The following is a 22,412-nucleotide window of genomic DNA, read 5'->3' on the forward strand; positions in this document are numbered from 1 at the left end:
CGCGTGCCCTGCACTGGGCACCCCTGGGCACCAGGAGCGGGGCCTGAGCCGGGAGGGCGCTCAGGGTTTGTGCTCACGTGACTAAGGGGAAAAGAACCGCGTATTTTTACTGCTTCAAGACTGGAAGAGTTTTTCACTTGCATCTGAAAAGGATAAATATTTCCAGAATGTAGGAGCCCGGGGAAGGCAGGGTTTGGTCAGAGGGGACCAGGGCCCTCTGACGTACACTAAAAGACAAACCAAAGGGGCCGGAGGGAGGCCAGAGGGCAAAGGGGGGCTCCAGGGCATCCTGAGCGGCACCCAAGGAGTGCAGGGAGCGAACAGAGGCATCCCGAGTGGATCAGAAGGAAAGAAGGGTCATAGTGCCCGCGAGAAGGGAAGCGGAGGGCTCCAGGGCACCCTCAAAGGTGCTTTGTTTTTAAGAAGTGTTTTAACCCATTACATTTATTCTCTGTGAGCTTTCAAACATTTGGTTGCACACTTTGTCTCACAAAATACACAGGGCCATTTTTTTATATATAGTTACGGCTTTCATACTGTTTTTTACCCCCGCAAGAAAGCTGCTGAGAAGTGAAAGGACGGCAGCCGCGAGGCCCCTTCACCTGCGTGCGGCGAGGGCGTGCGTGACGGAGCGGGGCTGCCCTGGGGGGAGGCTCCGGCCTCCCCTCGGACCTCTGCCCTCTCCCTTCGGACCTCGCTGCCGCCCCCTTCCCGCCGCCCCAGCGCGGCCCCAGCACCCACCGGCCCCCAGGCTCAGACCTTTCCCTGCGTGAGTTGATGCAGGCCGGGCCGGATCCACCGCTCCGTGTCCAGAGCCCAGGCCCAGCTGCTCCCATGCCCAGCGGCTGGGGCCGCTGCTGCTCCCGTGTGCCGGCCCAGGCTGCAGGGGGACGGTGCCCGCGCTCGGGGATGGAGCTGAGCCCCCGGGCAGGGCTGCTCAGGGCTGAGGATCCCCCAGCTCCCTGGCTGCCTTTGCCGCTGTGTCACCCCGCGGGGGGAAACCTCTCCAGATGCTGCCGGTGCCTCCTTCCCACAACGGAAGCGGCCACAGATCCTCCCTCGGTGCTTCCAGAGCCTTCTGGGCAAGAATGACCTGAGGCCGGTTGCTGTCCACCGCCAGGCGCCTCAGGAAACTCTTCCTCCAGCAGCCTCTGAGTGGCCGGAGGGCCACAGCGCCAGCTTCTCTCTGTGCTCCTCTTTTTGGGACCACCGCACCTGGAAAGCAGAAGCCCAGCCTGGACAGGGGCTGCCAGCACAGCCACACGTCACCCCAGTGTCGGGCACAGGCGCTGCCCCCACGGCCCAGCCCACACGGCTGCTGGAGACGGGGCCGCAGCAGGTACGGCCATGGTGGAAGGGTCCGTGGCCAGGCACGAGCCACACCAACACGTGCTCCGGAGCCTCCAGAGAGACGGGAGACAAGGACAGCGCTCCCCTGCGCTCACGACCTCCCCCGGCTCTGACCCCAAGGCTGCCCCGTTCAATGGTGCAAAGGTATCGCCCGGTGCCCTGCAGGGTCCCCATCCCGGGGCCATCCGGCTGCTGCCTGTCTCCAGGCAAGATGTTGACAGTTGGCACAACCATTGCAACAGTCATGTTGCAACTAGCAATAGAGAGCATGACCTACGTGTTGATCCCAAAACAACGGCCCCGGGGGCCCACAGAAGCAGGAAGGGTCCTCCCCAGCAGCTAACAAGTTGCTGCGTCTCCGTTGCTGCCTCACAAATGCAGCAGGGGCTCTACGGGACTCCAGAAACGGGCACCCTTCCTCATGGCTGGCACATCTGTCCTTGGCAAACGCCCCAGCCCACGCAGGGCCCCTGTCCCCACCAGCGGAGTGGTCCTTGGGGCAGCCTGTTCCTGGGACAGCCAGGGCTGGAGGCAGCTCATTCTCGGGATAACCAGGCCTTGGGACATTGCATCCTTGGAGTGACCCATTCTCAGGCCACCCCCAGCTTGGGGCAACCTGTCCCATGGGTGGCCCAGCTGCCCCTCTCCCTACAGCGGCGTGGGGCAGAGCTGGAGGAAGGCGGTCGCACCGTGCGGCGTCACAGGGTGCGCGGGCAGGGCCGGGGCGCGGGGTGCCCGGGGAGGGGCCGGCTAAACATTAACAGGGCCCAGGTGGCACCGAGGGCTGCTGGCAGCGCCGGGCCCGGCCCTGGGCACTGCCGGAGCAGCCGGGCGCCTCCATGAAGGGTCTGCGGGCCCGCTACCACCTCCTGGTAGGTCACTGCGCGGGGCCGCGTGGGCCTCCAGAGCCGACCCTGCCTGGGCTTTCCTGGGGCGGGATGGGGACACAGGGAGCCCGGGCTGCAGGGGACTCGGCCTGGGCAGGACCCGCCAGAATCGGCCTTGCTGGGCCCGGGCAGGGCAGCGGAACGGGCCCCAGGGCAGGTAGTGCTGCCAGAGCAGCCTATGGATCCTGGGCAGTGCTGGGAGAGCAGCCTATGGATCCTGGACAGTGTTCTGAGAACAGCCCTATGGATCCTGGGCAGTGCTGGGAGAGCAGCTTATGGACCCCGCTCCACAGGATCCAGGGGCAGCGCCGCCAGCCCTGGCATCCCGCTGAGGCCACTGGGCCCAGGCCTGTGATGGCACAACTGATATATTTTTTTTCCAGATAGATGACTGAAAGGGCTCAGAAATTACATTAAGACATAATTCAGGGCACAAGAGTGTATCTTGCTGTTCAGAACCCCTCACCCCTTTTGAGGACCTGGGCAGAGCCTCAGTGTCCCCTCAGGAACGTGGCCCATGGGCAGGTGACACCAGCACCATGAGCTGCCGCTGTGTGCTCTGCCCTTGGGCGTGGGGGTCCTCAGCAGGCACTGGGGCCGCCACGCGGAGGGGCGCGCTGCACCCGCAGCACCCCGCACTTCACACGCAGCAAAGGGCCGGGAGCACAGCAGGAAGCTGGGGCTCTGCCAGGGAGCTCCCGAGCTGGGGAGGCTCTGGAGCCCCTCGCGCCACCTCCGTCCCCTGTGCTAGGTGGAGGATGCTGCGCTCAGGTCGGGGTGCTCACGTGCCCTCTGCCCACAGGAGCACCTGGATGAGGAGCTGTCCCCCGTGTGCGCAGAGCCGGAGGACGAGGGGCAGCCGGGCGGGCGGGATGCGCCCGGGGCGCCCGCGGCCCTGGAGGGGCCCTGCCAGCTGCAGCTGAGCGAGCCCAGCAGTGTCTTGCAGAACAAGGAGATCCCGGAGGTGAGGGGCCGACCCACCCACACGGGACCCCGCGCTCGGTGCCCAGCATCGTGCTCAGTGCCCGGCATCGCGCTTGGCTCCCTGGCACTGTGGGGCCCAGGCCGTGCAGGGGGCTGCTCCGGTGCTGCAGGGTTGGTCTGGTGCTGGCCCCAGCGGTGGGGCCCGGCCCCAGCCATGCCCCACATTCTCTGGGATGGGCCCTGAGCATGACCCAGCCCCAGGAGCAGAGCCCCACAGGGGTTCTCGGCACCGTGGACCGTAAGCAGCTGGTCTTCACGGGCTCCATGGGCACAGCTAGGAGGGCGCTCAGGCAGGCGGCTGCTGTGGGGAGCAGAGGCCAGGGCAGCTGAGCAGAGGGCAGTGCCCACATCCCCGGGCCCTTTGGGCGGCTTGGCCTCCAGCTCAGGAGGGGAGGGGAGTCTGGTGGGGCTGAGGGGCGGTGGGACAGGCCGGGGACAGCGTTCACTGACCCCAACCCGCCCCAGCTGGCGCCCCACCTGCCCCGGCGGCTGAGCCACGAGCCCTGGCGCCTGCTCTACTGCGCCGCGCGGGACGGCTTCAGCCTGGCCACGCTGTACCGGAGCACGAGCCGCCGGAGCGCCCCGCAGCTGCTGCTCCTCAGGGACATGGAGGCGCGGGTAGGGCCAGGCCACGCGGGCGCCACGCTGGGGATCACAGGCGGGCAGCCGGGCAGCGTGCGCCGCAGCTGCGCCTTGTGCCGGTGCCCCCGATCGCAGCCACCATGCAGCGAGAGCCCCGCAGGCCCCTCTGCACGGGGCAGGGCCGCCCCGGCTCCCCCTGCCTCTCTCTGCGGCCCCGCTGCACGGGGCTGCGCGATGGTGCCTGCAAGGCACCAAGCCGTAGCCGCCTCCCTTCCTTCCCGCCCAGGCCTTCGGCGCCTTCTGCGCCGCCGCCATCCGCCCGAGCACGGGCTTTTACGGCACCGGCGAGACCTTCCTCTTCTCCTTCTGCCCGGAGCTCAAGGTGGGGGCAGCTCCGCTCTGCTGCACCAGGGGAGGGACCCCGGGGGGCTGGTGACACTGGTGTACCTGGGTCCTGGCACCGGCAGGGATGGCGGAGCGCTCCGTTCTGGGCACTGCGGCTCTGCCCGAGGGCAGCCCGGCTGCCCAAGGAGGCTCAAGGCCAGGGGCGCTTGAGAGCTCCTGCGGTCACGGGTGACACTTCTCCCTGGCCGGGACGGGCACTGCCGCCTTCCTGGCACCAACCCGGGGCGCCTGCAGTGGCCGTGCGGGCACACGGGGCGGCCCCTGGGCTCACCCGCCTGCTGCAGGTGTTCCCGTGGACAGGCAGCAACAGCTTCTTCCTGAAGGGAGACAAGGAGCTGCTGATGATCGGCGGCGGCAGGTAGGAGCCGCCTCTGCCGGGGCTGCCGGCCCCGCTCCCGCGGGCTGCAGGAGCCGGGGCGGCCGCAGCGGGAGCGTCGCCGCTTCCCTCCCAGCGCCCCGGCCCCTCGGCTGCCCCTGCCGGCGCCTGGGGAGGTGGTCGTGCCGCAGCCCCCCGGCTCCGCGCTGCCCTTCAGCTCCCTGTCCAGCCGCCCGGGCGCCTGCGGAGCTGTGGGACGGGGCGGAGCCCTCACCTTCCTGTGCGGGTTGTCTCTTCCCAGCGGTAAATCTGGGCTCTGGCTGGATGGAGATCTGTACCACGGCGGGAGCCACCGCTGCGAGACCTTCGGCAACGAGCCCCTCTCCCGGCGGGAGGAATTCTGCATCCAGGCCCTGGAAGTCTGGGGCCTGGCCTGAGCCCGGCTGCCGCGCGGCTTCATCCCAGACACGGACCCGGGCACTAGGGCTGAGCGGCTCCGCTCTGCCCGGCAGGGAAGGCCGAGAGCCTCCTCAGTGCCCGGGACGGGGCTCATGCTGCGGGATGGGAGGAGGCAGCCCCAGCTGCCACAGTGCCCTGGGGCTCCTGGTGACAGCGAAGGAAGGAGCAGCAGGGAAGATCAGCAGCGCCAGCCTTGGGCAGGAAACCGCCCGGTGCGCCGGCCGCGACAGGCTCCTGCCCGCGGTGCTGCCCCGAAGCGCCCACGTGCCTGAGGGTGCTAAGGGGACAGGCACTCAATAAACGGGAGCTGGGCGGGTTGCTGTGCCAGGCTCGTCTGTGCCGTGCGAGCGCCTCGGAGCTGCGCCAAGGAAGCCCCCGCAGCGGGCAGGGAGCCCCCGTCCTGCTCCGGGGCAGGACGGCGCCGAACGCTGCTCCGGCACCCGAGGAAGCACAACAAGGGCTCACATCTCAGCAGAGTTTCTGGTGCCCCAAACCCCGCTGTACCAGGGCCAAGGAGGAGCACCCAGCTCTACCTCCCTGTGCAGGGTCCCCCCATGGGTCCCCACGTTCACAGAGCGGGTGCAGCCTCTCCCGGCCTCAGAGCCCTCTCTGCGCTGAGTCCTGCTGGCCGCCCTGCCTGGCGGGGTCTGTTTCACAGCCAGGGTAGAAGTGGCGGCGGCTGCAGGCCCCGCGGGGACGCTCGGCGCGGCAGGGCCCTGCCCTGCCCTCCCCGCAGCTCTGCCGCTCTCCCTTTGCCCACTGCTGCAGACCCACGAGTGGCTCCTGTCGCGCTGCGCTCCGCCCGCACCCACGGGACACCCTAAGGGCAGGGTTCACTCCATGGAGCTTCGACTCCCGCCCCTCCTCGCGGCCGAGCCCGGGCCTCGCTCGGCCCCCCGGGGGTGCCCAGGCCCTGCCAGGCCCCCCGCAGAGCAGCAGGGCCCTCGGCGCCCACCGCGGCGCGCGGCACCACGGACCCATCCCGCGCGGAGCCGGAGCCGCCGCAGCAGGAGGGCTTCCTAACGCCAGCACCGCTGGAAATCCGCGACGGCGCCGCTCAGGGCACAGGGCGGCTGCCTGGGGAGCAGCGAGCGAAGGCCGTGCCGCTGAAACACAGTAGTTCAGCTGATGATTCTTGAAACCTGGGGGGAAATTGCTCTAAACTACACTGTACGTAACTCTGAACACACCAGACCAAAAGTGCTTCCAGAACCAGCTTCATTGGGCTTGTCCTAAGAGCAGGCTCAAAGGGGGTACCACAAACATCACTGCTGTTCAGCAGCTCTGAGTGCCAACGTTGGGATCACCCCGACCAGGGCACAATCCTCCTTGAAGGTCCTCAGAAATCCCCATCTCAGAGCATCCCTGAGCGCTGGGAGGAAGCGCAGGCAGCTTCACAGCAGAGCACCAAAGGCCCCAAGGCAGGACACTGTCACAAACATCTGATCAAAGGACCACAGAATGGCTGAGGTTAGGTGGGACCTCTGGAAATCAGAGTAAGTGAAAACGCTACAACTCTGGAGCTGCTGGCGGTCCTTGCGCTGCGGCTCCGCGTGCTGCCGGGAGGTCATCTCCTGGCCCGTGTGCTCTGCACGCTCAGAAGCAAAAGCCTGGAGGAAAAGCGAGTGCAGAACAGAGCGAGCAAGAGAGGATGGGGGCTGTCGGAGAGGGTAACGGGCATCCTGAAACACACCCGGGGCACCAAGGAAGCTCCTGCGCGTGGGAGGCCCCCGGCTCCCACAGTGCTACCCCAGAGCCCTGCCCGCCCCCCACCTCCCCCGGCGCCGAGCCCGCTCCGCTTCCGCACTCGCTTCACTCCCTTCTCGCTTCCTTCTGGTGCGCGCGGAGCCGGCATGAAGGCGGCAGGATGGGGACCTCTGCTCCGCTCAGACGGCGTGAAGAGCCCCCAGGGCGAGGCAGCGCCGCAGAGGGGGCTCCTTTTGAACAGAGCAAAGAGTCCGAGCTGCTCTCCACCCAACCGGTGCCATGTGGCAAGTGGGACACGCAGCCCTGTGAGCCCACAGAGCGCCAACAGGGCCGGCGCCTGGGCTGGCCTGAACCTCCGCACAGCTGTGCAGCAAGGCAGCCCTCCCTAAGAAAGTTCACACAGTGCACATCATTAAAAGAATATTAAAGTCATTGCTTATACTTTTATTTTTAGTCGAGGCAGGCTCAGATTAGCATGTCTGAGAATAAGAAATGCTGTGTCTCAGAAGCAAAAGTCTGATACATTGATGGACAGGTTGCTAAAACACACGGTTAACATGAGCAAAAAGCTTTTCCCAAACATAAATCGCACCTTTTAGAACAGCTTCGAAACAACGCGAGGAAGCAACCACGGGGAAATTGCATTATTGTGAACAAGTAAGTACTTGATTTGATGTAGCTAGGGCAGATAAACGTCTTCACTCGCTGGTGGCGCTTGCTGCAGGGTTCCTGTAAGCCTGACGAGGTCAGACACGGCGCAGCAGAGCTGCCCAGTGCGCGGGTGGGTGCAAAGCGCCGCGGACGCCGCGGGCAGCAGGGGCTGCACAGCCCCTTGGGCAGAGGCACGAGCCCAGGAGAGGGCGGCAGAACCCAAAACCGCGGGGTTTTGAACCCAAGCAAAGCTGAACACGTAGCTCAACACTCACTCCCTACCTCTGCCTGGCATGAGCTGCCACAATGAAAAGGCCACAGAAATGTAAAAAGATACGGAAAAAAAAAATCAAATGCTGATTTTCTTTTTTTTTAAATCAGTCTAAAAACGTAGTCTAAAAGTCGGTCCAGCTGCTCAGCACTGCAGAACACTTTGCTTGGCATTTTTAGTTTGGATGGAGGGCTTTTTTAAGCAGCCTTTAAAAAGAACCTTTGAAACCTGAGCGAGAGGAAGGGGCCTTCCTCATTTAGCAACATTCACATGAACAGCACTGCAGGGGAAACCAGGGACCCCTGGAATTCTACAAGGGAGAAGGGGAAAAAAAGGAACACGCCGGAACAGCAACACCCGCAGCAGCACCCGCAGCGGCGCGAGGGAGCGGGAGGCTGCAGGGGCTGCCGAGGGGCAGAGCCGGGGCCGGGGCGTGCGGCCATGAGCCGCGTCCCGGCGGTGGTGCCGCCGCTCCCCGCGCCCCGGCTCGCGCTGCCGGCCTCTGCGTCCGGCACGCGCCCGCAGAACGGGGCGGGCGGCTTCTGTAGTTCAGCCCGGCAGTAAAACTATAACATTCAATGTATCAAAAATACACTATAAAACCAACAAGATGCTGTCTGCTGCTGAAATGCATTGTTACTTCAATAAAAAAAACTGTGGGCACTATTATAGCAAGAGGGTGGCATCTTCATCACTTTTTTAATTCCAGAAAAGTCGTCTTTGGTTATTAAAAAAGTCTTCCCCTCGCCCTCAACTTCTTATCGATACGGGCAGCTGGGTCATTGCTGTGGAAGGTGCCACGTGTGGCATCTCCAGGCGCTCACCCCTCTCGGGCAGCCGGAACGACGCCGGCTCCTCTGCGGGCACCGCGGAGCACCGAGCGCCTCCCGGGCACCCATCTGAAGAAGGGATCGCTGTCAGAAGCAGTAACTGCCTCTTAGCACTCCTTTTAATTCTGGTGGCTTTCAATCTTTTTAAGTTTCTCTTGCTACAAAGTGTCAGTACATTCCAAATAAAAGATAACTGAGGTTTTTTGTGTGGCAACAGACTATTTGTTGCTTTCTGAGAAGTCCATACGCACTTAGTTTAAGTGTCAACATTAAAACAAACTGTACGTCTGCTGTATTGTAAAATGCATTTCTGCATTGCCATGTACATCTTTAACAGCCCATCACAGTAGCTCTTAAGTTGCTACTCAGGACCATCCATCTGCTGAAGGAGATTGAATAGTGCAAAAGGAAGAGCATTACTCGTCAAAAGGAAGCCTTTGCTTGCAGCTGGGTTCTGCAGCAGTTCTGCATTCAGCCTCTTGAATATTATTCCAGCTTTTCTTCATTGGAGTTAGATGAGGGGCAACCACATCACAGTCCTATTGTTAAAAGCCAGAAAATATTAACAATAGTGCATTCTCTCCTGCTTTCTAACCTAAGACACCCCGTGTCAGACTTAACAGGTAAAACAGCTCCAGGGCCCTAGAGGCAGAGCACACCCGTGCTCTGTGGTGACTGTGCTTCCCAGGAACGGGAAGTGCTGCAGTCACTGCTGATATCTGGCAGGAAAAACCTTCTACTCCCCTCCTGAGGAGCCTTCCTCACCCACACTTCTTCCCAAACTATTACCAGTAAATTCAGCAAATCGGCAGGTTTGCCCCTCGCGCCCGGGAGCCCGAACTGGTCCCGGAGCAGGGGCTGGCGCAGCCGGGGGAGCTGCCGCTCGTTCCCCGCTGCACGTTCACTGTGCCGGGCACTGGGATGGGCAGGGGGGCTGCCCTGCCAGGCTGCCCGCGCCCCTCGGCCCAGCGAGCGCTTGGGTGGACACCGAGCTGCTCGTAAACCACGACTTCTCAAATCATTTACCTTAAATCAATACAATCAAATCAGTTCCAGCGAAATCAGAGCGTGCCTAAGTGTGAGCCACAATAAAAATCACATATATTGGTAACCATATACAACATAATAACCATATTTTATTGGGAAGCAACTCTGCCAAAGACAAAGCCAAATCCCAAGACATTCAATGAAATAGCAAGTCTGTGGAGCAAGATGAAATGTTACCAAGTGTGAATGTTACCTGTGGTTTGGTGAAATCCCTCCTGATACACCACTGAATAAAATACTGTTTTGCAGCTGAAACAGTATCTGGATCCTGATTTTTGCAATAAACCCGAATAACCTGCTCTGCAAAAGTCTCAGGTAAAAGCTTCGAGACCTTTGCAATAAAACAAAAGAAAAAGAAAGAAGCTTTACTCTTAGAACCTGGAGTCCACTGACATTCAAGTTCTTCGTCCAAACACAAATTGACAGCACTATGAAATACCCTGCTAATAAGCTAATAAGCCATGAGTTTTTTACCCAAACTAATTCTGGTTTTGAAGACTCCCAAGTCTGTACAAGTGAAACACTGCTCATGTTTAACACCCCCATCGATCTCCAGGCAGCTCCAGCGCTACCACAACCCAGGGTGACCACCAGCATCCCCAGCTGTGAAGAAAAGGGGCCCGTCAGAAGCCACCTGAGGAAAGTAAGGACTACCTGCTCTTTAGTGATCCGCACTGCCTTGGTAGGATCAGCTTTGCAGTAGAAGAGAACTTTATCAATGGGGTTCTGTTCTTCCATTCCATAGTCCATATTGATAACCTTGCACCCAGAACAAATAAAATGGTATTTGTTAGTGTTCATCCTTCATTTTGGTTCAATAAATATACAAAGATATGCATTCTATGGCTGTAGATGACAGTAACCAAATAAAAATGTAACCAGCAAATAACTCTTTAGTAGAAAGAAATGTGATCTTGCTTTTGAACTCTTTTCTTCCTTCCTATGTCCCCCTGAAAGCGCCACGGGGCCGCGCACGTTTGGATCAGCGAGCACCCGCTGCGCTCTGCAACATTCCCATTTCCAGCCGCAGGAACGAGCTGCTCCCTCAGCACCTTAAGCCCTTCCGAATCCCGCTGTGTGCCGAGGCAGCAGCAGAGCTCGTATTTTTAAATATGAGGTGTAAGACAACAAAACTGATACCGAGTTTTTCCACCATGAGCAGGGAGAAGAGCCCACTAGCCCATGAGTGGGGATCACGGAGACGAGCAGAGCTGCCTCGTGAGCTGCTCCAGCCTCACCCAAACAGGAGGTCCACAGTGACGGGTATTGGCTACGAAGTCACTCACCAGCTCTGCCCAGAACTGATGCAGAAAAGGGGCTACGTGACCAGAGACCTGCCCAGTGCTCCTCACAGCCTCGTTGCCACCGCCGCAGCGAGACACCGAGCTGCAGCCCAAAATGCTTTCCGTGCAAGACAAAAACCTGGGAGGAGGCTTGGGCATCGCGTGGGGAGTACCAGAAGCTGGGAAGTGACTGCCCAATAGCTTACAAGTTAGACCCACAGTGCATCGACAGGGCACGTGCCCCAGGTTGTGTCCTTGAACACCGCCACACTCAGAACACCAAGGTTTTCCCTTCCCTTTTGAGAGTGGGGACAGTCCTCGGAGGACACCTCCCGCGCAGTCACCAGGAGCTGGGCTGCCCAAGGGCAGCGCCTTAGGACACTGCCTTAGGACACTGCCTAAGGCCTTCGACACGTGCGGGGGACGCGCAGACCGCACAAAGCCAGGCCCTGGGCTTGGGCTGTGCCTTGGGCCTGGGCCTGGGCCACGGCGGCCGCACGGCCCGTGGAAATGGGAGCCTCAAAGCCTCGAGCTCCGGCCCTGGGACCCGCTGCTCTCAGCGCTCGTGTCACGAGGCAACACTAAAACCCAACGCGGGAAAAGCAGACGCACAAAAAACACAGTGAGGAACTGAAAAGTCCCACGTTTTCCCTGGGGGAAACAAAGCCTTCTGTGAGTGCAGAAATTTTACTCTACGCTCGCCATGGAAGATGCTCACATCAACTATGAAGTCTTCAGCCTTCGGCTCCACCAACGGAGGATTCTTCTCAGGCCTGGAACTGGCAATTTCCTCTGTCAGCCCGTGGAATTCGTCCTGAAAAGACACAACAACTCGGCTGCACTTGGTGCACACCGGCCCTCACCGAGGGCTTCGTTTCTTCGAAATGCACCAAGGAGCCGCTTCAACTCCCCACGTCTGGGAAACTGTCCTAAATTCCTCCTCAGGAGGCGGGAAGCTTTGCAGTCAGTGTGCAAGCTTCTCACGCCAGCCGTGCCGGCACTGTCGGCAAGATTTATCCCTCCTTCCTCAACACTTTTTCTCCCTCTCCCCCAAAAACTCGCTGTGTCGTCTCTTACCACTCCTTCAGCCAAGAGGAAGAACCCAAGCCAACCCTCTCTCCAAACAAATAACAGGAGCAGAAAACTAAAAGTATTTAATAGTCCTTTTCTAGCCTTGCTCTAGGAAAAAAAAAAAAACCAAAAGGCTGAATTATTTTTTCACTTCTATGGAAATTCAGCATGAGCGCTGATATTCTGAGGCTGGTAAATGAATATCAAAGGCACTTCTGCAGCACATTACAAGAAAAGCTGAACCATCAAAAGTAACATCATGTCCTTCAGTTCTAGTGGTAGATCTTGAAGTAACACATCAGATACAGCAGCAGTTCCAGCAAATTTTGATGAATACTTTGACAGGAAAACACTGGGAAAAGATGTGTAAGCTTATGTCAAAGATAGCTCCTAACACCAACAAACCAGGAAATCAATATTCAGTTTGGAGTTTGTTCTCAGTCACAAAACTGCACAAATTATCATTCAAAGCAAAAATATCATCACATTTTCCTTGTTCTGCCAAAAAAGCAATAAATGAGACAAAAGTAACAGTCCTCCCAAACCCTGCACTGTAACAGCATTGTAGGCAACTTTGTACTTTTTTCCCCTCCCTCCAAGAGAACAAGATTTTTCTGAAAATCCCTCTGCCACAAGCTATTTGTTAATCTCCATCTCCCACTGTTCTTCTGCCTGCTTGTATAAAAGATCCTTCCCATTCTTCTTAAACACACGCCATGGTTTGGCTACGTAAAGACTGCAAGAGAGCTTTTAACACTGGTTTTGGAATGGCAATTAAGCAAAAGAAAGAAAACAAACCAAAAATAACCCGCAAGCCCCTCCAAGCTACTTGGAGACTGTTTTTAGAGAAAAGGGATTGTGGAGCTTCCAGCAGGTGACATTACCTTTGCAATCTCCTTCCCCTTTTCGGGATGAGTGTCTCCTAAGAACTTGTAGAGCTCCCGGCGCTCGATTTTTCGCAGAATTTCCCGTGCCTCGGCCAGCTCCGGACAGCTGGAGTGCAGGATCTCCAGGTAGACGTGATCTGCCAAAGGGGCGTTGGTTTTTGTTAAATGGGGTGAACTCCAGCATCACGGTGAGCCAAACAGGAATGCACAGACACAGCCAAGGGTTAAATAAACCAGAAAAGCACGAGGCTCAGCAAGATGACCCACACTCACAGAACGACCCAACACGCTAGTCTGACGACTAAAATGTCGCTTAGACTATGCTCTTGGCTGCTTTATAAGAGTTTGGGCTGAAAAGCTCAGTTCCCACCCTTACAAGTTACATTATTTCTCTGGAGTTTGCTTTCTGTTCCCATCTGTTCTGTTCTGTTCAGACTGGCTGAACAGCCAGAACATCCCCAGCACTGACAGACCCAGGGACAAGGGCGGCGTTTTGCAGACAAGCAAACTCTCCTGCTGCACTTTGGGAACAGCCCCGGCTCGGGATGCTGGAACCGGAGCCCCCGCTGAGGCCGCAGCAGGCAGCGCGGTTCCACTACCAGCAGCGGTAGCAGGAGGAGGCAGCTGGCGGTTGCTGTGGCCTCGAGAGCAGAGAGGTGTTTTGGGCTCTCCCACGACACCCCCGCCGGCAGGCGCCCGTGCCCGGGTGCCCGGGAGCGCGGGCGGACGCTGCGGCGCGTGGCGGCTCTGCTGCCGCCTCGGGAGGCGCCACCGGGCACTGCACAGCGCTGCCCATCCCGACGGCTGCTCCTGCTCCTGTCCCGGAGAGCAAAAGGAGTCCCCAGCATCCTACCAGTTAGCTTGGTGTAGGCTTCCATATCCTCCATGGCTGTGGAAATCCGGTAGGGTGTTCCTTTAGAGCCTTCTATCTTAAAATACGGGTCTGCTTTTTGAAGGGCCTCTGTAATCCTGTATTGACACAAAGGTAAGACTTGAGGAAAGCTTCGCTTTGAAGCAACTTACTGCTCAAGAGGCAGAAACGACTCGCTACGTCACCGAGACACGACAACAACTGCAGCTGCAGGTGAAGCACCCGGCAGAACCCAGGCACACTGCGGGGTCCCCCATCTCCACAGCGTCACTGCCCACTTCAATGCTCGCTCGGTAATCTTGTTCTACCAAACAGTCTGCTGGAGCTGACAAACTTTATCTGCAATTTACACTTCCCTTGTCAGCAACTACAACAGCATAAGCAGATCCTAGTGAAGGGTTTCTTCAGGAACTTCTCTCTGCTTGGTTTTCATGGGGAATGATGTTAGCAGCCCCTTCTTTCATTCACAGCCTCCACCATGCTCCAGTGCTGAATGCTGCCCCAACAAGGCTCCAGTTGAAGAGCCCAGTGGCTTTTATGGCATATTACAGCCTATGGATTACGTGGTTATTTGAGCTGCTTACATAGGATCAATGGTTTGAAATAAAGGGCATGCAATAAGGAGAGAGCAGAATACTTGCATTATCTCAATGATGTTGCCAACTTTGTGCTGGTACGCGCGCCGGTGGAGGCAATTCCGTGTGTGGAACATATCGTACAGGTTTCCGACTTCCTGGGGGAAAAAAAATAACCTTTTGCAGTCCAATTGCCAAGGAAGCAAGTGCCCTGACTCCGTCCATTTGCAGCGTGCCCCAGGATAGGAATTGTCCAAAGTTCCCCAGAGCGGGAGCCGCTCGGCCCCGCGCGGTGCGGGGCGCCCGCGGCGCCGCTCACCTTGTCCCGCGTGCAGATCAGCTTCTGGCTGTTCACCTCACACACCCGTGTGAATTTAAGCAACCGCTTATAATCAAAGTTATTCTGGATTCCCAGGTGATGGCAGTCCCTACAAATATTCCACAGAGAGTATTTAACAACGAGATCATATTTATGAGAAATGTAGTAGCAGTGCGTCAGGAGGAATTTAATAAAAAACTCAATCCATAAATCCATACCTTGCAAAATAATCCCATTTGTCAACATCAATGCCATTTTTTTTGTTCGCTACTATCTCATAAAGGAAACTTTTCTCCTTCGGTCGACCAACATAAGGCCACTAATGAAAAGAAAGTCAAGAAAAATCAGAAACAATAATGAATTAAAATAATGAATAACAATAATGAATTAAAACCTGCAACATCAAAACATTTCTTTGAAAAGATAGCAGGACTACAATTTGATTTTGCCACTGATAAGACAACCAACCCAGAGTTACCAAAGAACACAAAAGAAGGGCCCTTTTGAAGCCATATGGGTGCTAGAAATTCAGAACTCAAGTTTAATAAGTCAACTTTCTAGAATTTAATAAAGAATAAAAGAATATGTATACAAGTATTGCACTTGCCATCCTGCTAAACTGAAGGGGATTTAAAGGGATTAGGTTTTTTATATCTTTTTTTAAACTCTGAGGGAATTATTTAATCTCTAAACATGTCACTGTTTTGCAGTTTTCTGCAACCACTTCTACAGCTTTCTAGAAAATATACATAAAAGTATTTTAAAGCTATCTGAAACAGAAACCACACAAACAACGGCCTGCTTAAACTTCTACTCCTCAAGCAAAGACCAACCCAGGCAGGAGTCAAGCAGAAAACGAGTGTCCAAGCTGCTGTGAAACACAAGCTGCACAACAGCCCCTGACCCGTGGCCAACGCAGACGCGCTTCCACGACACAAACCCCACCATGGAGCCGCTCGGAGGCTGCCCCAGGTTCCTGCCCCGAGGAGCAGCCCGCACCAAACACAGCCCCGCTCCTGCCCGGCGTTCCCAACAGCCACAAACTCCCCAGCACTCCAGCCAGGAAGGAGCCCTTCGCGCCGGGAGAGGTCCATCAAAGCCCATCAAAGCCCAGCTCGGCTGAGGGCGATGGCCGGATCTGGCCCCAGCTCCGGGAGGACGGCGCGAGGGTCTCCCCGCACCACCTGGACCGTTCCTTTCACCCCGGGATAACGGGAAACCGGCTGGCCCGAGGCCCAGGGCAGCGGCGAGCTTGTGAGGCCAAGGACCACCGGAGGCTGCACGGGACGCGCAGGGTCTGGTTTGTCATCTCCAGAGCAGCCCCGGGGACACAGCAAAGACTCAACAGCCCCTTGGGCCACCAGACCCAGTCCCCTGGGCACCCGAGTCCGGTGTTTGTGAGCAGCAAGGGCGGGTGAAGGGGACTTGGGAGCAATGAGCGTAAGACAGTAACACCAACGGAGAGCCTTTGTAAACAAACACCCTCTTCCACAGGACCTCTCGCTGAGCTAGCACTGTGCCAGCTCCCCTGTGCTCTGTCAGAGACTCACAGAGCACACGGGAGCACTGACATTCCCACAGCAGGAGGCAACGACTAACGCTCCAGGGCTAACGTTTGCGGGCAATCCGTTTGGAACGGCAGCAAGCTCGGAGCAGGACCAGATTATCAGGACAGAGTCTCCCAGTGAGGAGTTCTGTAAGTCGGTAGGAATGGAATGGGGGTTCTTGAAGAGATGACAACAGCTATAAAGCGAGAAGAGAGAGGACCTAATTGTTTCACAGAGAATTAATTGGATCTCCTCTTCACTGCCTCAGCCACCACGTTTCTTCAGCTCTGACCCCCGCTCCGTTTTTCCTGCTGCAATAAACCCGGAGGTTTTGTGGTCATCCCCAAAGCCAGCATGGCCCTGCTCGTGCTCCTGCTCGTGCGTTGCTCCGTGCCTCATCCCTGCCGGCTCTCGGGCTCTCCCTTCAGCCGCAGCTCGTTACTCTACACTCTGCCCATGCTGCCCTCCCCAGACCTACCACACCACCACCTTCCAGCAAACAGGTTTGAGCTACCCTAACCTGGTCATTTGAGACACCTATTAAAAATGCAGTTTCACCAATCTAGTTAGAGTCATGTAAGTTTACTACAAATAGCATTTTTTTAAAGACTAATCTCAAGATTAGGCAAGAGCCTCACAGGACGATGCGAGTGCGTAACTCAGGGAAGCCACCGCCTCAGGCCACCACCACTCGAAGGAAAAGCACTCCACTTGGAGGGTATCCCACCAACAATAAATAAATAAAACCTCCTTTCAGTAAAATTTAAGGCATTTATAGAACTATCTGAAAAAGCAGGACACCGACTCACCGATTTCTCACGAGTGTTTTCATCTATAGGCCCTCCTATTTGTTCCTTGATAAAGTTCATATCTTCTTGCAGGACAAGACCGTAATCTTCCATGACTTTTTCTAGTTTGTTGGAAGTGATGAGGTGTTCAAACATCTCCACAGAGGCACTTTCATGCTGCGCAAAAACAGGCCAATGCTGGTTTACAAAGTTTCTCCTTCTTCAGCTCTTTGCTGAAGCGTCAAAACGTTGTCCCCCAAAGCAGGGAGCAGCGCTGCCCGTCAGAGCACCCGCGCAGCCCTGGCCCCACTGTCTGCTCTCCTGGCAGCCACCCCAGCAGCACTAACACCCTGCCCACAGTCTCCAAAACCAGAAATTTTCACCACAGAGCCGTTAAACATATTTTTAATAAGCAAGAGTTAAAAATGTAACAGACAAAATAACCAACTTTGCCACGCAGGAGATTAACAAGTTAACTCAGCTGATTTTGTTTAGAATCAACTCGCTCACGGAGGGCTGGAAGGGATTCTGTTCAAAGCAAATAACCCCCAAAAGCCAAACACTTGTGTTCTAATCACTGTATTGGGTATCTGGACTTTAAATTTAAATCTCAAAATCGAAAAACAAAGAAGTTACAGAATGATATTCTAAATCCGTAAAAGACATTCTGAAGAAAGCTACCAATACATTCAACTATAGAAGTGGTTTAAAAAGATCAATGCATTCTGAATTTTGCCCAGTGAATTCCACGATTTCTAAACTGTACCGGGGCACTGTTCAGTTGAGGCTTTTTGTTTCTTTCTTTGCCCTTCGACGAGCTGCTTGCAGAAACAGCACAGGTTCACACACAGGGAAGGTCTCACCACGCCATGCAGGGAGGTCAGGAGCATTTCCACTTTCAGGAAGCAGATGCTGGCGACAAATGCGTGTCCTGCTTAAGCAAGTCCTGCTTCTGCTTCCCTAGAAAGGCTTCATCTGCCAACACTAAGGGGTGCATTGGAATTCCCCAAAATGAACGGGAATGCTCATAATTCCCATTGCCAATAATTTCCAAATTATTAACAGGGAAATCTCCACAGGATTAGGAAACACCTTTGTTTAATAACATCAAAATGACGCAGTAAGAAAAGGCTAGAAGATCATTATGTGCTCACATGCACTGACCAGTCTTTTAAGATGAATTATTTTCCCTTAAAAAAAAAAAAAAATTATATTTTTTCTTTAAAAACGAAATGCCTACCTTCCACTTCAAATTTGGACGAACAAGCGGAATAAATCTCCCATCAAACATGTGTGAAAATGGCCCGTGACCTGAAAAATAAAGATTCCGTGGGTTTAACCCAAGACGCGCTCATGAGCAGCGCTGCCCGGGGGCGGGTAAGCGCCTGGCCCGTGCTGCCTGCCGCAAGGCGCAGCTCCCGCTGCGGCCAGCGTGCCCCGAACGCAGCACCCTGCCCGCGCCTGCCTTCACGCCGAGCACCGACCTCTGTCCCCTGCGTGTGCCACCAGCAAACGCCCCGCGAGCACGAGCTACACGAGCTACGTTGGCTAGTGCAGGGCAGCTCTGAAAGAGGTGGCCGTTTCACTAAGCACCCATGGCAAGCGTGGAGCGGCCGCGAGCTCGCCACCCAACACCTCACCGGCGCTTGAGGAGGCCTGAAGAAGCCGTAGAAAGACGATGACGTTTAAGCCACAGAGGGAAGAATTCAAAGCACCACAAAGGATGGACATGAAAGAGCTGCTACCTTGTCTGCAATTTACCAAGTGCCCTTGGCTATGCAGAGAGTAGCTCCAGACTATGCAGAAACAGGCAAATCCTGTTGCAGAACACGGCCATGCACTGAGCAGCCAGAAACACATCTTATGTCCTGATCTCACGGCCATCTTTTCCAAGGAAAGCAAAAGAAACACGCAATGCTCACCCAAATCATGGCAAAGCCCAGCAATTTCAACACAGAGGATGTCTCGTTGGGTTATATCCAGTTCTGGTTGTCTTTCCTTCAGCGCACGAACCAGACACCCTGCTAGGTAGCCTACCCTGTTGCAGCAAAAAACAGAGTTCAGGCAACAGCATCGCAGGCTGAGTAGGGATGGGGCAATTCAGCAACTCGTTTTTACCCCTTGAGGTCACAGCCCTGGTTTAACAGGTAGCACACAACAAACTCACACCCTGACCTGCACGACTTCTATTCTAAAATTGACCGGGTGAATTTCCCCGCACAGGGGAACACATCTTTAAAAAACCCATAAGCTGGTGATTACTCAGCTCCTCTGCCGATCAGGAATGACCTAAGTGATGATGCCTTTTTAAAGACCTCTGGAAATCCCAGTGTCCACAATCTGTTTCTGTTTAACTTAGATGACAAATAGTCAGACTACGAACTGTAGTGTATTGCATAAAACATACATAAGAACTAACACAAACATTACAGCCAAAATCTGTTTCATGTCTGCAGATTAAACTGTCTGAGGAATCATTTATGGCAAACGGTATCTCAGTTTAGACCAGGAAGAGCACAGAGCATTCACAGCTTCTGATTGACATCATTCCTCCCACAGCGAGAAGAGGCGTTGGGAGAAGGAGGCCAGCAGTGACCCACCCCGCAGACCTGGTGGCCTTGCTCTATTGGGAGAGGTCTAAGCACAGCCAACATGCACAGAGACGGGAACGTTCACAGACAGAACACACCACGCCGCTGTCTTCACACAGAACCTCCCACCTCAGGAAAAGGGAAATGCAAGAGCCAGGCACAGGAGAGGACCCCTCTTACCCCAAGGAGTGTTCGAAGCGGTTGTGAGAGGCTCCTGGAAAAACAAAGTAGGTGCCACCCAGCTGCTTAATGTACCGGAGGCGCTGGAACTGAGGGGTGTCAATGATGCGCACCAGAAGAGGATGTATTTCTATGTGCCCGTGAATGGGATCATTGAAGACCTGCGGGAGTGGCAAACAGCAACGAAACTGGCATTGGAAAGGGGACTTTTAAGAGAAGCAGGCGCCAAGATAAAGCACGTCTATAAGGGTCAGTCTGGGGGGAAAGGGGCTTCCTTCTCTCCTCCTGCAGACCAGCTGTATCCTGTCTACCCTGGGAAAGGCTTTGTCTCTGAGACCAGCTGATGTGCGACCTCTGAAAAGATACAGCTGCAGGTTTCAGAGGAGAAGGAAGCCAAGGCTAGAGCTCCAGAGCAGATACATCTGTAGCTTTTTAATTCTGATACTTCAATGGCAACATCTATCTTTCCATTAAAGCAGTTTACCACAGCACGTTTCTGAGGGATTCAATAATTGCTGACTTTCTCAGTGCTTGCATTTTTTAAGAAAATCAAGCCAAAATTTGGAGAGTAGAAATTATGATTCCAGCCTAGATAACCACAGATAGGTAACCACAGCTGGAAAGTGAAGCACTGCTGGGCCACCTCCAAGTATGCATGTAAAAAAGGAAATCTTAGTAACTACAGGGACTCATTAGAGAAGATAAACATAAACACATTTAATCACTGCATCAAAACAAGATAAAACCATTTTGGGATAAATATAACTTGGCAAAATACTGAAGCAAATGAGATTCTTCGTGGCAGCCTCTCTACTCAAAGTCCTTTATCTGAGAGGGCACTAACAGAGGTGCAGAACGCTAAGGGACGCACTCAGCGCCCAGCCTCTCCCTCCACAAAATCAACATTTAACGTTGTGAGAAGCTGTTGAACACTGCACCTATGGAAGGGAAAAGTATTCGGCCAACCCAAACCTGGGGCTAAACTAATAAAGAACAAAAGGGGAAGATTCTACGGGGGAGCAGATGTGACGGGGAGCCCAGGCGCCGAGGAGCGAGGGCTGGGAGCGAAGCGCCGCGGGCAGCACGGGGCGGCCGAGCCGAGCGCGCCGCCCCGCGCTCTGTTACCTTCATGATGTCCACGTGCTGCTGCTCCAGCTGGCTCAGGCACGCGAGCACCGTCAGCCTCTCAGCTGCGTGGCTAGGGAAAAACATGCACATTTCTGTTCAATCAAATCCTTCCAGGAAGAGTCACATGTGGAGCAAGACCTTCAAACACATCAGAAAGGTTACAGAGGCCAAGTAACTGACGAGCTCAGGTTGAGCAACTCCTCAAACTGACGGGCAACAACCCCAAACAAGAAATATTTCTATACATTCATTCCAAAGTTAATCGATTCTGTGTTTTAAAAAAACCTTCATTTCACCTAAACAACGGGAGTTTTATATAACAGAACCTGAACTCCCAGAGTGGAAGGACTGGAGCGGGAAAGACGCCCGAACTTGGCTGAGAGCCGATTCTTGCAGCTCGTACAGACACCCTGTGATCACCTCAATGATGGGTGCGACGCGCTCCTAAGCTTCCAAGAGACCCTGAAGCCCCAGCAGTCCAAGAACCCGGCAGGACCAGGGAGGAAGGGGGGATAAGCCAGCCTACTGCACTCCCTTCTGTTCCTATCTCCAAGCTTTGTCCTGAAGCGAAATGGTTTCAGTCTCACAGTACAACAGCAAACACTGCACCATGAGCACACACAATTTGTTAACATATTATCTATTTTTCTTAAATAGATAATATGTTAACATATTATCTTTCTTTTCTTAATCTATCTTTCTTTTCTTAATCTATCTTTCTTTTCTTAATCTACAGTCCATAAAATTACACCCATATTACATCCTTCTCATATCCAAGCTGCTGCAGACCAGCTCTCATCTTTTCAAAGTCAGCACCCGCAGTGCGAGAGCCCCTGGGCTGCCCCATCTGCTGTCCACGGAGACCTCAGTCCCTGAGCCACCCTGCAAGGCACCGAGAGCGGCAGCACCAGAGGGGCGGCCCGGGCAGCAGCGCACGCAGCAAGGCTGGCTGCTGGGCACGCCAGGCGGCTCCACCGCAGCAGGGACGAGCTCACAGACACCTACCAGGTAGCTCCTGACCGGCTCCTGCACCCACCAAGCAACGAAGGCGGCTAAAAGCCAAGTGAGAGGAGGGTGCCCTGCACGAGCCCTCCGCCAGGCTTGGCGAGCAGGCTCGGGCACTGGGAGAAACCAGGGAATCCTTCTGCAGCCGGCAAAACTCAGGAGCCGGCTCTCAACACCTGTCTCCTGATGACCAGGAAGGGCAAAGGCTTCCTGAGGCTCATCTGCAGGACAGGAAGGACTCTCTTTATGGGAGCTTCCCCATGGGGGAGGTGCAGCCCCGGGGTGGAGCTTTGCCCCGGTAGCAGCACCCCGAGCACATACCTCAGTGCCACAGGAATTCCACCCAGGGGAGAAGGGGAACTGGAGGAAGGCCACAGGACTGAGCAGCAGGGTCTGCTCTTTGGAGAAGTGGCCAGCTCCAAGGTGAGAAACACCAGGGAAATGACAGCTCAGAAGGACAGGACCTAAGGAGCACAAGTCAGCAGCTGTGCCTGCTGACATAGGCCTGGCCTGGGCACAGGCCATAGTCCAAGTGCCAAGCAGGGAATAAGCACCGTTTGCACCCACACAGCACCTGAGCATCAGATGGGGCTCCACAAGCATGTGCAGCCCGCAGTCCAGGGAGAGCGCCCAGGATCCCGCACCGCTCCGCATGGGCAGCCCGCAGTCCAGGGACAG

At 55.6% G+C, this 22,412-nt stretch overlaps 2 protein-coding genes across 2 annotated transcripts in view; one reads left to right on the forward strand and one right to left on the reverse strand.

The window, feature by feature from the left end:
• Positions 1-2,189: 2,189 nt before the first annotated feature.
• Positions 2,190-5,008, forward strand: TLDC2 (TBC/LysM-associated domain containing 2). Its single transcript, XM_026037319.1, has 6 exons — positions 2,190-2,222; positions 3,040-3,201; positions 3,687-3,839; positions 4,090-4,185; positions 4,493-4,566; positions 4,826-5,008. Exons 1-6 carry the CDS (start codon positions 2,190-2,192, stop codon positions 4,959-4,961), a joined length of 654 nt encoding a protein of 217 aa, XP_025893104.1. The 3' UTR covers positions 4,962-5,008.
• A 3,103-nt stretch (positions 5,009-8,111) lies between these two features.
• SAMHD1 (SAM and HD domain containing deoxynucleoside triphosphate triphosphohydrolase 1) overlaps positions 8,112-22,412 on the reverse strand; it is an 18,831-nt gene continuing 4,530 nt past the window's right edge. The window contains exons 2-15 of the mRNA XM_026037349.1: positions 20,727-20,799; positions 19,602-19,762; positions 18,753-18,868; positions 18,071-18,141; positions 16,852-17,007; positions 14,714-14,814; positions 14,496-14,604; positions 14,243-14,334; positions 13,584-13,699; positions 12,728-12,867; positions 11,491-11,586; positions 10,144-10,248; positions 9,683-9,820; positions 8,112-8,981 (exon numbers count right to left, since the gene is read on the reverse strand). Of these exons, the coding sequence (XP_025893134.1) occupies positions 8,859-8,981; positions 9,683-9,820; positions 10,144-10,248; positions 11,491-11,586; positions 12,728-12,867; positions 13,584-13,699; positions 14,243-14,334; positions 14,496-14,604; positions 14,714-14,814; positions 16,852-17,007; positions 18,071-18,141; positions 18,753-18,868; positions 19,602-19,762; positions 20,727-20,799 (1,597 nt within the window). The 3' untranslated portion in view covers positions 8,112-8,858. The remainder of the gene's footprint in view (positions 8,982-9,682; positions 9,821-10,143; positions 10,249-11,490; positions 11,587-12,727; positions 12,868-13,583; positions 13,700-14,242; positions 14,335-14,495; positions 14,605-14,713; positions 14,815-16,851; positions 17,008-18,070; positions 18,142-18,752; positions 18,869-19,601; positions 19,763-20,726; positions 20,800-22,412) is intronic.

The sequence above is a fragment of the Nothoprocta perdicaria genome, unplaced genomic scaffold (assembly GCF_003342845.1).
Source record: "Nothoprocta perdicaria isolate Ctin4 unplaced genomic scaffold, notPer1 scaffold_196, whole genome shotgun sequence".
Lineage (NCBI taxonomy): Eukaryota > Metazoa > Chordata > Aves > Tinamiformes > Tinamidae > Nothoprocta > Nothoprocta perdicaria.